Source organism: Heloderma suspectum, chromosome 3 (assembly GCF_057233095.1).
Source record: "Heloderma suspectum isolate Gila_16-S chromosome 3, 16-S_ref, whole genome shotgun sequence".
Taxonomy (NCBI): Eukaryota; Metazoa; Chordata; class Lepidosauria; order Squamata; family Helodermatidae; genus Heloderma; species Heloderma suspectum.
This window is the reverse complement of record NC_139460.1, coordinates 92,867,697-92,882,961: the sequence shown is the minus strand read 5'-3', so window position 1 is coordinate 92,882,961 and position 15,265 is coordinate 92,867,697. Positions and strand designations below refer to the sequence as shown.

The window sequence follows — 15,265 nt, the reverse complement described above, 5'->3', positions numbered from 1 at the left end:
AATGTTGGATTTAGGCAATTAGAGTAATGGATACAAAGGGGCTGTTTTGAAGGTTATGGAGCTCTTACATGGTTTAGTGAGGTTACCTTTGACAGATCTCGTTCTCCACCCACCCCCACCCCCAGATCTAAATTTAATGTGTGTGTTTTTTCATCTACAACCATTCATTGTCATATAACAGACTAGTCATGTAATGTTTTAAAGGACAGCTATTTATTCAATAACATCCTTGCCCCATGGAATTAAATGAAGGTCACATATTTCAAAAAGGACAGCTCCAGACTGCCTCTGATTTTTGAAATTTGATGTAGAAATAAGGCCTATAAGAGATCATCAGTGGCTGTACTACATGAGTAAAGAACTGGATTTTAAAGGAAGCAATTAACAAAAGAGACCAAGGCTGGAACAGTCCTAGACACTCAAAATTATAAAAGCTAACTGCAAGCAAATATTATTTATATTACTCAAATATGAGAACTTTAACAGGGAGGGGTGGGGGGGGGGAGGCTGTTAATGGAATTATAATTTCAGCTGCATAGTCAAACTAAGTTATTAATTTCAATGGAAATTTTCAAAGGGCTTTATTGTTTGGCTTAACCCATTCCTGTTGAGATCAGCAAGAGATTTGTTGTAAGCGACAATGGGATGGCCATCGAAAAGGTCTACTCCATTCTTATTTTACACTGTTTGGGATATGCAGTATGTTACTATAAAAGCGGCCTTCCCAACCTGATGCCCTCCAGATATTATCATTAGGCAAGGCTGCTATAAAGAAACAAATTTTCCTGCCATGCTGACAGGGGTTTCTGGGACTTGAAGTCCAAAACTTTTGGAGATCTACCTTCTTCCCACCCCTGCTTTCAACAATCCTATAGGTCAGCATTCCCCAGTGTGGTGCCTTACAAATGTTTTGGACTAGAACTCCCATCATCCCTGCCCATTGACCAAGCTGGCTGGGGCTGATATGAGGTGTAGTTCCAGACACCTAGAGGGCACCTCTTGGGAAAGGCTGCTGTAGGGGTGAATTCTGCAAGGCCAGCCAAGGACTTTAACAGCTAAGTGAGGATTTGAATGTAGGCCATCCCCACCCACCCACCCAACTCATCTACTATGGCATCTCATAGGCCACTTCACACTGTCTAATGGACATCCTATCCTTGTAACTGTGAAAATACAGTTCTAAAATTTATTTATTTGTGTGTGTGTGTGTATATATATATATATATAAAATAAATATTTTGCAAATAAATTTACAAAATATATTGTCATAGAAGTTTAGTTTCCTTGGAAGAGTTAAAATTTAATGCAACCCCTATCCCACTTCAAAAAGCTGGGTATCAGTGGTCCTTTTAATATGGATGATGTATTTTTTAATACAGGTGTATATCCAAGGTAATTTCTTTATAAAGTTAAGCATCAAAAAATGGCTAAAATGACAATGAAGCAAATACAATATACAGGAGCACAAGCAAACAACACCTTGGAGGCATGGGCCTCATTGGCAATGAAGGACTACAGCATGTTTGTGCATTTTGATACAGGTAATTCACATACTTGCAGCCTCATCCTCGGCACGCTTACCAAGAAGTGAGATATTTTTCTGCTACGAACATGGGTCAAGGGCGGGTAGGGCTTCCTTAAATGTCCCATGTAGTTGAATAATTGCCTCTATTATTGATTTAACGTCAGCCAAGGGAAGCATTCCCCTGAGCTACAGACCAATTTCATTGGGACAGTTGTCTTTTAAGGAGGACAACTTTTACCTAGGGAGGTGGTGGCCTCTCCCACACTGGAGGCCTTCAAGACGAGGCTGGACAGCCATCTGCCAGGGATGCTCTGACTTGGATTCCTGCATTGAGCGGGGGGTTGGACTCGATGGCCTTGTAGGCCCCTTCCAACCCTACTATGATTCTTTTAAGAGCTTGATTTCTACATCAAAGCAATATGGGTGTATGAAAGCCATTTTGCATGAAGCAGTCTTCTGCGTGGAAGAATACCATGCTGTAGCTCTTTTCATGCCTTCTCCACATGTAGAGTGAACGCCTGGAGGAACATTGCTGGTGCAGCCATGGGCCCCACTCCCTGACTTCCACATATACGTCAATGGCCTAAAAGGGGCACAGCCATGGCAGGAGCGGGCTCAGGGGTGTGATCCCACTCCAGCATTTGCATTTTTAAAATCATGTATTTAAGAGGTTAAGAGGTAACTTGCATGATTAAGAAAACAACTTCTCCCCCACCCTCCCTTAGAACTGCTTAACTATAAGGGACCCTAGCATGCAGCAAAGCATTGGTGAAGTCTGTTGCTAATTGGCGAATTCTTTTCCCTGAACACTAGTTCCTCCTTCCTTTACCCCACACGATTTTTTTAGAAGCATTGCAACACCTTTGCATTTTGGTGGCCAAGATATGCCCAGAGAACAATTCTTCTTTTATGCTTTTACCATGATCTTTTTCAATATTATATATTTGTGTTTTTTTTAAGTATCACTATCTCCAAATCTTATGGATGGCTGGGGTGCTAGGGGAGTGTTTAAATCCAAACAGAATTAAAGAAAATGTAACATCCGTAGGAAGAGAGTGCTTTATTAGACAAGTTTAAGTGGTTTATTTTCATGGATCTTGAGTTAGGAGATGGAGGTTGTGTAATGCCCCCCCCCCCCCCGAACAAAAAAAAGCATTGTTCCTTCAACAAAAAGGTACTAGAGGAAACAAAAGATCAAGGAAGCAGCTTTTCAATTCACAAAAGCTTGATAAAACATTTAGGAGTTTAAAAAAAAACCTTTTTAAATACAAAGCTTTAAACACAACATTTTAAAACAGATTTTCTGTTTCACTTAACTTACTACAAAACTGAGTAATTTTTTTTTAAAATAATTTTTTTTACAAAGTTCTATTTTAAATACAAATCATTATGACTTATTGATTCTAGACTTCTTCAGAATACATCTATGAATTGACAAACTGGAATGGAAACGGAGATTCCTGCTTTTTATATTCTTATTGACAAAGATGCTGCATTTGTCTCCATTCTGTGTTCAGATATGTAGATAAACTAATACTCTGCAAATTAAAGCATTTGTTTTTAATTAAACCCTTGATGAATTCGTGGGCAAACAGGGAAGAACAAGAAAATGTATACTATACATGCACGTTCATAAGCTATTCCCCCCCTCTGGGAAATCAACCGTATACATTGGTAAGCATTCATCATTCCAGAGGTCCCAAGGTTACTCACAGTGTCATTCATTAAAGGGCCAGCTCAAGTTTGAGGATGCCCTGTACAAAGTGCCCTCCATCGGTGGTCCCTGCTGTTGGGCCTCTGCTAGTTCTGTTGTGCCAGCAGGACTCACTGCTAACACAATAAGAACCAGCGCTTCCTAAAGCAACTCCCAAACTGAGCAGAAAACCTTCTTTCCGGAATGGGATAGGGAAGTGGAGCTTCCTTTCGTGACCTCCACTGACCCACCCAGTTCCAGAAACAAAGGTTTCCACTCATTTCAGGAACCGCAAGCTTCCTGTTGGTAGTCCCACTAGTGCACAGGCAGCATAGGCTACTGCCTATTGTTGGAAATATAAATGGTGGCTAGACCGACCCACCTGGTGCTGTTCTGAGCACCAGATTCGGAGGGAAAATGTAAAGGATGGCCCAGGCAGCTGCCTGTGGATGCCAGGTGCTGATCTCGGTCCTGACTTTTGTTCTGCAACACACTTGATAACAAAACCATTTATGGCTATTAGGATAAGCATAAAGCCCTGAGGTTCAGGTCAGCAGAAAGATAAAAGCAACTCTTATCCCCAATATCTTTAGGTGCTTTCTAGCTGGAGAATATTCAAACACCAAAAGTAATTATCAGCATACATACAACTGCTGCTATGGATATTATTTTGCTGACTTATGTTGGTTCCAGTTCCCCACTGCCTTTATCACAACAAGTAAATCCGTCACTTAACAGAGACAATATTAACATTTCTATTAAGAAGTTTTCCTTCCATTATAATTTGCTAATATCAAGAGTTAACAAAGATATACACTATTTGATGCAAGCCCCCAGAACGCAAGTATTTCATCCTTAACTAATTCACACAATTTAAACTGCAAGGGGGAGGGGGAATTAAGCATTCTCAGACCAACAGGACAAGCTACAGATAGAAACATGAACAAGCACAACGCATGAGACATTTGAAAATAGAACCATCAAGGATATCACTAGTTTGCAACTTGATGAAAACTCTGGAGAAATACTAAATGCCCAGGGCAGAAGTGGGCAGAAGATAGATCTCCGGATATTTTGGACTTCAACTCCTATCAGCTCCAGCCAGCATGACCAATGGTCAGGCATGCTATTAGATGAAGTCCAAAACATCTGGAGATCTACTTTTTGTCCACCCCTGGTGCAGGGGAACCATTCTTCCTTTAGAGTACAAAGCAGAGAAATAAAATATTTTTATTACCAAGATCCAGTGGACAAAGGAAAAAGCAAGCAACCAAAACCACCCACATGATCCAGTGATTATACTTTGTGTGTGCGAGGGTTCCTGAATGGGGTCTTCATGCTATGTCACATATAAGAGACCTGGGTTTGGGGATCTCAACCCCTCACAAGTAAATTCAAGATGTGGTACCCAAAAAAGGCAAAGAAATTAAAAAGGAACCATCTTGTACTGAAATCAAGAGGAAAATGAAGACAGGCACAGGCACACCAGCATATTCTATGCTGAATATAATCTTACATTGCAGATTAAAGTCATGGCCTTATTTTCAAAACTATCTGTACCCTGTGTCAAAAGGCACTAAGGCTTTCAGAAATAGATAAAAACAGCTTAGTTCATTTTAATGAAGGGAGAAAATGATGAAAACCTGGCCCCTACCTTAGGCCTTTTAGGTGGGAAGAGAATTATAAAAATGAGAACATTTGCTAAAGTGAACACACACATTAAACAGAGCAACCAATCTGAAGGAGCCAACAATGCCATTGCAAGTGCCCAGGAAATGTGTGCCAACTTGGGATACAGTCAATAATGAGATGTGCATAGCAACTGGCAACCCAGTGGAGGTTCAAGTGGGTTTTTTCCTGTAGACCTAGTTCACTTGAACAGATATTCTGGGTTGTATCCAATGTTAGTCCTACTTAGACTAGATCCACTGAAATGAATGGGACTTAAGTTGGACTAGGAAAATAAAAGGGAAATGGCTTGTAAGGGAAAAGAAATAAAGCAGCACAGGAATGAGGTGAGAGGAGTTGTGTGCTTCTTAGCTCCATGGACTTAAGCCTATAAAAGCTGAAACTTCTTTACTAGAAAAGCAACAACAACAGATTAGCAGAGTGCAAGCAGCAACAGTTTAGAATAAATCTTTATGAATTCATACACCGCATGATAGGGCTATTTAAAAAACCTAGGTCTCCGTAATTGGAAGCCCAAGGTCACAACCCATTTGTATTACCTTTCTTTTGTTAACAACATACACAAAGCCATTTCAATGTACAGCCAAACAGGCGCTCCTTAAAGTAATGGCATCATGGGTCACACGATCACAACCTTGTATACTATCATGTTAACTCTGAAAATAAGATTCCAAAAATACCTCCAGAAATAACTGGTTACTGAAATATTCTGTACAAAAACTACTCTTCTCCTCATTGGCTTAGAAGAAGTCCACGGCAGTTGGTCTTTTCTTAGCAGGTATTAAAAAGGATTTCTTTATTTGAGGCGTTTCTGCAGGAGAGGTGGAAGAAGACTTCAGCACCCCATGGGGTGGTTTTTGCTCGGGATTGAAAGCCACCCTGGAGGCTCCCTCTGGGCTGACTAGGATACTTTTGTCTGTCTTCTTAAATTCTATCAAACAAAGATTAAAAAGCAAGAAGATAGTCTTGCATCATCCTGTTGCTAGGCATATAAAAGTGTTTATCTGGTCACTAAATGGTAAAACCAACTAAATCGTTTCCAACCATCAAGAATGATTCTAAGGGAATGGACAAAAACTGGAAACTACAGTCTCCTAATGGATTCTATATCTACTGGAGAAGGACCTGTCAATATGGCAATATCTATATACTTTAGACCAGCGGTTCTCAATCAGTAACCCCATGCGCCACTTAAAAATTGCTGGGGTCTCAATGGATCAGTTAATACACTTTTTGTTCTACAAATCAAAGTATAGCATTTTAATAGCAGCAGCAGCAAAAACAGTGCTGTATTATGAAATCATAGACTCTTCGTCAAACATTCAGTAGAGTGCACCAGCACTGTCTTATGAAAACCACTGGCCCTAGGCCAGGACCTGGTTCACCAGTTCCGTAATCTGGCCCTGGTCAAGATGGCCTTGATCTCTGGTGTCAGCAAAAAAAAAAAAATCAAGTGCAAGGCTAAGTAGATATTCTTGACTGTTCCACAACCTTTCTGCAGGCCACCTGAATAGAGCTGCTGGACCACCAATGGTCTGTAGAAAAGGTTTGAGAACCTTTACTTTAGACGAGCTTTCCCCAACCTAATGCCCTCCTGATGTGTTGGACTGCACTTCCCATCACTCCAATGGCCATGCTGGCTGAGGATTGTGGAAGCTGTAGTCCAACACATCTGGAGGGCACCGGGTTGGACAAGGCTGCTTTAGGATGTCAATATAAAGTACAATTAATCACGTCTATGGGTGCCAGTACAGTAAATGGACTTCAGGACAGAGTTCATTTGGGGCAAAATCTGTTCCTCAGCCTAGATTGTGGTGACCCCAATGACAGGGAGAGAAAGTGTAGTTCCCACCCCACTTCCCACAGGCTGCTTTACTTTCTCCCATTAAACTGAATGGTTGGCAATAATTTGTGAGAAAGCAAAAATTAGCAATTGCTGTTTAAAACTGCATCCCATCTTCCTCTGTTTAACCTGCCTATTTTCAGGGAAGTAATAAAGGCATGCATGTCTGTTGGAACTCACCTGCAGTCATATTCTTATTCAGTCCAAAGGTGACCTTTTTGGAGATGGAAGATTGTAGCTTGCTTAACTACAAAGAGAGATTAAGAATGGCAGATAAAGTTGTTTCTCTGGACCAGTTAAATCTTTCCTTTCTTTATTAATTAAAATATTTGCCATGTCTCTCCAACCATTCAAGGTGGCTCTTGAACACAATTAAAGTTGCTGTTATCACTACAATCAAATGACAACAGTGGCAAGATGTCACCAGGATAAACCATAGCTCCATGAATACAAGTGTACTTCAAATGATCAGTCTGCCCACAGGTTAGCTTCCAAAGACCGATCTAAAACAGGCAGTGGCCTTCCAACACTTTCCGAACATTAACGAAGGTACCTCAGCTGGTGGGCCCCCAGCTATCAAGAACAGCTGGTGGGCCCCCAGTTATCAAGAACAGAAGGGAGACTTTAACTCTTTCCTCTTCCCCTTCTACAGTCCTGAGGAAAATCCCTTCTCTGAAGCTGGTATTTGTTTGGGGAGGAAATCTCCTATTAGTGCCAGGGAGTGGGTGGGGGGATTTCCTCATGCAAATACCAGCTTCAGAGGAGGGATTTTCCTTAGGACCACAGCAGGTGAGGAAGAGTGAAATTCCCCCCTCTATGCCTATAACTGTCTCCCCCAATCTGGTGCCCTCCAAATGTGTTGGACTACAAATCCCATAATCCTACAGCTATGCTGGCTATGGGATTATGGATGTTATAGTTCAACACGTCTGGAGGGCACCAGGTTGGGTTGGCCTCCAGTGATCTCGATAATTGCACCCTTCCAGCTGATGCTATTTGGGTATTAAAAAACCAAAAACTCTGCAGGTGAAATGCAAAGACACATTGAATGGCACGTGTGGTTTGGCCCACAGAGGTAAGTAGTCCAGCTAACCCTACACCTAAATCTGCCTGACAAACAGCAAACATGGCCATTCTTTTTCTCATGCCAGGCAGGTTACCAACATAGGTCACCAACATTTTCACTGAAGTGAAAAAAGAGCCACTTTCCAGCAGGTCAGGTCAGGCCTTCGGGAGGCAAGCCAGGCCTTTCCTCAGAGAACTACTTTCAAACAACTACACTTGTTTGAGAGAGGGATAGAGAACAGTTAATCCAGCAATCACTCAATTCTAACATGAATGATTTCATAAAGGCCAGCATTCAAAGTACCTATTTTGCTAGGAAATACAGCCTTTGAGAAGTATCCAATGGGGTCACTCCCCTCCCACTCATCCTGTTGGGCCAGCAGGGCTCATTGCTAGCACAACAGGGAGCTAGTGCTTTGCAAAAGAACCTCAGAAATGCTCATTTCTGGATTGGGACAGGTCAGCTGAGCTCCCTTCTGTGAACTCCACTGCCCTGCCCTATTCCACAAATGAGGATTTCCACATTTTTTGGGTTGTTTTAACAACTGCTAGCTCCCCATTGCAGTAGTAGTGGGTCCTGCTAGCATATGAGAAAAATAGAATACTGCCCTTTGTGAGGAATAGAGATGCCTTCTTCCAGTCAACAACGTATGGCACATCAGGGCTATTTCTCCATCTTAGAAAGTCTCTAAGGCAATCAAACGACCTATTTCAGAAACCTTTGAGCCACAAACTTGGGCAACTCCCGAGACTCTATCAGTGTTACCGTACCTGCATGGAGGTAATGCTCCCTTTAGCTTTTCTAAAGAACGCTGGCTTTGGTAGAGCTGTCTTTTCAAATTTCACAAAGTCATTCCCTGTCTTTGCCATCTTCTTCTTCTTTAGCAGAAAGGTAGTGCTGCCAGTTTCCTGCAGGGAGATAAAAGAGCTGCTGGGCATAGGAGAGCACTAGTGGAGTCAGGGTGCGATGATGCAGTGCTTAACTTTAGCTTTTGGGTTAGCAACAGCATCACTTATGGAAAGAAAAACAAAGTGAAGCAACTGTTGATATCACAGACAGCATCTGACATGGGGCTCCCTCACACATTTAAGTGCCGGAAATAGATGGTGGAGAAACGGCCCCGTTGGCCTACACCCCCATCACACATACAACATAATGGACCCTGCATAATATCCTGAATCTCCATGACTGTTTCACTTCCCATTTTTCATATAGCCCTATCAAATGTTACACACCAGGTGGAACCATGGGCCCACGCACATGGTGGGTACAGTATGGGAACCAGCCCCAAGTAATATGTCAGGTAGTTCTAGGGAAGCGAATGGATAGAACACAAGAAGTACTGTGAAAGAAGGGGCAAGGCCTAGAAACAAGAAAAACACACAAACAACATGGCCTCATTTGGGAAAGATTTCTAAATAATCCCATTGACTTGCAAGTGTATGTAAACAATATGAAATGAAAAGGCCAAGTGTAAAAGCATTAATTTTGCAAGACGAAGAGAAAATAAGGGCTTTGGCTGTATCAAGTATAAAAATGTATTATGCAAGCTGTATTAACTGGTGAGCTGATTGGATAAAAGACACTTCTTCCACAATAGCAAGTTCTGAAGAGGCTTGTGAATGCACCATTACACAATTTATTATGGGTAAATAGTGATAAAAGACCATTAGCTGTAAAAAAACATATATGATATAATAGAATCTGGAATAAATTTAAAACCAGAGTAAGTCCAGTTAAATCATCATTAGCACTAGCTGTAGACAGTCCTGAATTTAATAAAGAAGGTACAAAATGTTTTTGACTGGGGAAAAACAATTTATACAGATATAAAGATCTGAGTAGTAGACAACAGAGTACTGGATTATAATGAAATAAAGAACAGATGGGCTTCTGGGCATCTATCATGCGTTGGACATTCTCAGGTTTTGAAAAGAGCCACTTCAAAACAGGCAATTAAGGGAAGTTACAGAATTTGAAAGGATACTAACAAATATACCTGTTATCTAAAATATATAAAATACTTTAAAAATTCTAATGTGAAATGGAGCAGGTAAAAGTATATATGATAAGATGGGTACAGGATATAGAAGATCATATTTATATGGACGTTTGGGAATACTTGTGGTTGAGAGGAAAATATATATAAAGAGAAAATGGTTTCAAAATGATGTTAGGATGGTGTGTAACTCCTGTGACAATAAGAAAAATCAATTAAGAATAATAGCTCTTTATGCTGGAAATGTTCCAAAAGCCAAAAGTGAATTTGCTCATATGTGGTGGATATGTCCAGTTGCAAAACATTTTTGAAAAAATAAAAATTATAATGAAAAAAACTAGGCTATAGTACAGTCATAGAAGCATAGAATAGACGCATAGAATAGTAGGGTTGGAAGGGGCCTACAAGGCCATCGAGTCCAACCCCCAGCTCAATGCAGGAATCTAACTCAGAGCATCCCTGACAGATGGCTGTCCAGCCTTGTCTTGAATGCCTCCAGTGTGGGAGAACCCACCATCTCCCTAGGTATTCCATTGTCGTATTGCTCTAACAGTCAGGACGTTTTTCCTGATGTTCATCCGGAATCTGGCTTCCTGTAACTTGAGCCCATTATTCCGTGTCCTGCACTCTGGGATGATCAAGAAGAGACCCTGGCCTTCTTCTCTGTGACAACCTTTCAAGTACTTGAAGAGTGCTATCATATCTCCCCTCAGTCTTCTCTTCTCAAGGATAAACATGCCCAGTTCTTTCAGTCTGTCATCATAGGGCTTTGTTTCCAGTCCCCTGATCATCTTTGTTGCCCTCCTCTGAACCCTCTCCAGTTTGTCTGCATCCTTCTTAAAGTGTGGTGCCAAGAACTGGACACAGTACTCCAGAGTAGAGGGGAACTAGTACTTCCCGGGATTTGGAATCTATGCTTCTATTAATGCAACCCAAAAGAGCATTGGCCTTTTTTGCAGACACATCACATTGTTGGCTCATATTCAGCTTGTGATCGACAACAATTCCAAGATCGTTCTCGCTAGTGTTGTTGAGCCACGTATCCCCCATCTTGAAACTGTGCATTTGGTTTCTTTTTCCTAGGTGCAGAACTTGGCATTTATCCCTATTAAATGTCATTCTGTTGTTTTCTGCCCAGCGCTCCAGTCTTTCCAGATCACTTTGAATTTTGTTTCTGTCTTCCAAAGTATTAGCTATCCTGCCCAGTTAGGTGTCATCTGCAAATTTGATCAGCATTCCCTGCACCTCCTCCTCCAAGTCATTAATAACAATGTTGAAGAGCACTGGGCCCAGGACTGAGCCCTGCAGTACCCCACTTGTTACCTCTCCCCAGTTTGAGAAGGTCCCATTGATAAGCGCTCTTTGAGTCCGAATGGAATGTAATTGACTGGATCCATTACTTTTACTTTTGAATTATACTAAAGACTATATACACATAAAGAGCATTATGAATTGACTAGTTCTATGATAACAGCTGCTACGTTTTTGCATGCAAAATATTGGAAGTTGCCTAAAATTCCAGATTTAAAAGAACGGTTAGCAAAATTATAGGATTTTGCTGCAATGATCATGCTTACTTCATAAGAACAGCCATGCTGGATCAGACCAAGGTCCATCTAGTCCAGGATTCTGTTCACACAGTGGGACGCGGCCGCCATTCACAGAGCAGCGCGAACGGCAGCAGATGAGTGCTCCGTTTTACGCGCCTTTCGCGGGGGGGGGGGTAGCAGCTTCGTTTCGCCACGGTTTCAGGGGGCTGAATGCACTGGCATTCAGCCTCACCGAGATCCGTGGCGGAATTCTCCTCCATCCCTACCCCAGCAACTTGTGTATATAGGCTCACCACCTCTGATACTGGAGTAACATGTAGCCATCAGAAGTAGCAGTGACTGACAGCCTTATCCTCCATGAATTTGTCTAATCCTCTTTTAAAGCCATCCAAATTGGTGGCCATCACTACATCTTGTGTTGGCAAATTCCATAGTTTAACTATGCACTGAGTGAAGTAGTGCTTTGTTTTATCTGTCCTGAATCTCTCACCAATCAGCTTCATGGGATGACTCTGGGTTCTTGTATTATGAGAGAGGGGGAAACAGGTATCCCTATACACTTTCTCCACACCATGCATAATTCTGTACACCTCTATCATGTCTCCCCTCACCCACCTTTTCTCTAAGTTAAACAGTCCCAGATGTTCTAATGTGTCTTCATAGGGGATTTACTCCAGCCCCTTGATCATTTTAATTGCTCTTTTCCGCACTTTTTCCAACTCTACAATATCTCTTTTTAGGTATGATGACCAGAAGGGTACATAGTGTTCCAAGTATGGTTGCACCACAGATTTGTATAAGGGTGGTATGATACTGGCAGTTTTATTTTTTATTCCTTTCCTAATTTTGGCCAACATGGGATTTGCTTTTTTCACAGCAGCTGCACACTGGGTTGTCCTTTTCATCAAGCTGTCCACATAACCCCAAGATCTCTTTCTTGGTCAGTCACTGTTAGCTCAGATCCAATCAGTTTATATGTGAAGTTGGGATTTTCTTTGCACAACTTGCATCACTTTAACACTTGCTTACACTGAGCAAAATTCCTTACTTACTTCATAACTAAGGAAAAAAGAAAGTAGGCCAAAATATGATTTTAGGACCAACCGGTTACCATTTAGTGACTTTTGCAGAAGTAATGTAATACTGCCTGATGTACATCTATGTTTTGAGATGATCTGAATGAATGAACTCCCAGACCATTGTTTTTCTTTTTGCAATTTGTAGAGATACCCGTGTTGTGAAACTATATATAATAAAAATATTTAACAAAATAATGTAGAATTCCAGATTTAAATTGTGTCATGGCAATACAAATAGTAAGCCATTTACTCATGCAACTTTGCAACTAACCACCTGAGTGAGAGAAAATGCCTTCACTTCACAATTTTAGAAAATAGATATGAATTCAAAAGAAACGTGGTTATTTTGGGACTGACTTTTTCTTTAACTGTAAAGCTGGTAGCCCCTATTCCCTGAAATACTTTTTTTTTTTTTTACTAGTGAAACTAAGCATTCAATGCATCTCCTAAGCAGGGAGCAGAATGATCTGGAATGTAAGCAGAGCTGTTTTGGGCAAGACCACACCGATCCTGTGGTATGTATAAAGCAGCCTATCAAGACCACAAAGCCTAACAGACTGTGTAGTGCAGCCTGAGAGGGGATCTACTAATCTTCAAGTGGCCCGCCAAGCTCCTGGTTTGTTGAGGTGACTAAGGGTAGTGGCTGAGGGAACTGGTTTCACATCTGCCCCCTTTTAGGTTTCCCTTTCCTGAAACCGTTGAGGGAGATGGACACCCGTGTGCACTATATATGCCAGTGGTGGTAGAAAAATTAGGGCAGGATGGATCTACTTACGTGGTTTTTGCTTTTCTTATTTGCAGCTTCAAGTTCCTTTTCTTCTATGGAATTCTGGACTTCCTTGATTTTCCTTTGCTTTTTCAAGCCAATCATTTTCTGCCTGGAACATCTAATCTTGACCGAATTCCCCAATGTTTGTTTCTTCTTCAATTTCACTTTTTGGAGCACTGTGGAGTCTGACTCCGCAAAGCTTTTTCTCTCTGGCGGCTGAGCAGCCTCTTCAGGAAAACCACGTCCAGGGATAATCCCAAACTCTCGTTTCCGTTTCTTCTTAATCACTTTACTACCACGGCCGACTGCAGCACAGAGGCCAGGATCCTCCTGAGCACTAACATCAGCCTGTCCATTTTGACAGACTGTTTCAATAGGGACTTTCTGTGGGCTGCCATTTTTCTTCTTTGGCTGTTTCTTTATACTGTTTACCAAACACGTCAGCGGTTTCAGCGTAGAATTGTCACTGGGCCCTCCAACGGGCGTTGCGAAGGAACCAGCTTCATCAGCCTCCATACTTAAAGACTTCCTTTGCCTTTTCTTACTACTTGACGATTCATTGCTGTGGTTTGGCTCTTTGGATTCTTCTACGCTGACTGGTGCCTGCTCGTTGCTTCCAGCAGCTGTGCAAGCGTCATCCATCAGGCTGGCCTTCCTCTTTCGCTTCTTCCTCTTCTTCTGTGTTCCTGTACTGTTCTCCTCTTCCTCAACACCATTTTTCCTGTTGTTAGCATTCTCTGTCAAGACAAATTAAATGTCTTTAAAATTAAAAATAAAGCTGTGGAGTAGCAGCCTTATGCCAGCAGTTGGGAAACCAGTTCTGCTTCAAATCAGGGGTGGGAAACATGTGGCCCATGGGCCACAAGTGGCTCCCATGGCGGCTTTTGCCTACCCCCCCCCCCCGCTCCCGCCCCAATTTGCTGAAGTGGTGGCAGCAAAAAACTCAACGTCTCGTCTGGAAGCCGAATCGCCCTCATGGAAGTCTCCAGGGAATCCAATTCTGCTGGTAAGCAAAATTACTTTTTTTTTTGGCCATGGCTATTTCGGCAACCACTGCAATAGTAGCGTTGGTTCCCCCCCCCCCCGGGTGAGTTTTGGAGGGGCAATGTGGCCCTCCAACTCTTGAAAGTTGCCCACCCCTATTTTAAATAAAGAAAAAAATGGCCTTTGAGTGCTGGGGACCATGATTAATATGAAGGGATGAATATTGCCACGAGGTCTTTCCTGCTGCCATCTCCCAGAGGCTTTGCTTTAGCCACTGTTGGGAAATGGAATGTTGAGAAAGAGGAGCCATCAATCTCACCCCAACAGGGCAACAGTTATGTTATTACTGCATAGGATTTGCAGTAATAACATAACTGGGATCTTGGCTAACAATCATGACAATATAATAATTATTACTACTATCGCTGTTTTTCCACATAAAGGGCTCAATCCTATCCAGATGCCCATCAGCCTTTGAACTCAGAGGCTGATGGACATCCTATGCAGAGTGGGGGGATCATGGAGACAATCTTCCCATCTGAGCTTCTCCTGCTCTGCATTTTTGTTAGACGGGCTTTTGTGCCCATCTACCTAGGGATCTGCAAAGAGGGAGGGAAGGAGGCTTGGGATAGCTTCTATCCCTGCTTCCCCAGTCTCCTCCCCTCCCTGCCCAAAGAACTGCCCTGTTTTCCTCTTCTCTGATGTCGCCTCTGCAACCTTGGAGAGGCAGCTGGTGCAGTTCTCTCCATGTCAGCTGTGAGGGGGGTGGGGAGCTCAGATTCCTGGGTCCAAGGTCAGGGTGATGTCTCCGACCTCGGATCCAGGAAGTTAAACTATCCTACGTCTCCCAGATGCTGTCTAGGGGCCATTGGATTGTTCTCTAAAACACTGTATATTTATGCACAAACCTGAGCCCACCTGCAGTCCACTCCTTACAGTTAATACCCATAGTCCAACAGCAACAGGCATTTCTCATTGCTGGTGAAGGCACTCTGTCGCTATAATGAATCTGAACATGAACTAGCCAGTTACTAGAGAAAAGGAAAAGAAATGCAATCCTAATGTTTA

General features: G+C 42.2%; 1 protein-coding gene across 5 annotated transcripts in view; it reads right to left on the bottom strand.

Moving 5' to 3' along the window:
• Positions 1-1,351: 1,351 nt before the first annotated feature.
• The window catches only part of RRP1B (ribosomal RNA processing 1B), a 30,407-nt gene continuing 16,493 nt past the window's right edge, over positions 1,352-15,265 (bottom strand). The window contains exons 13-17 of one of the 5 annotated variants that reach the window (XR_014789125.1): positions 13,220-13,950; positions 8,587-8,724; positions 6,931-6,997; positions 5,588-5,838; positions 2,568-3,063 (exon numbers count right to left, since the gene is read on the bottom strand). Coding sequence is in view for 4 of the 5 variants with exons in the window: in XM_084843851.1 (XP_084699977.1) it covers positions 5,648-5,838; positions 6,931-6,997; positions 8,587-8,724; positions 13,220-13,950 (1,127 nt within the window). In the remaining variant the exon portion in view is untranslated. Of the gene's footprint in view, positions 5,839-6,930; positions 6,998-8,586; positions 8,725-13,219; positions 13,951-15,265 lie in introns of all 5 variants that reach the window. The other 4 variants (XM_084843851.1, XM_084843855.1, XM_084843854.1 and 1 more) reach the window with 4 other exon arrangements.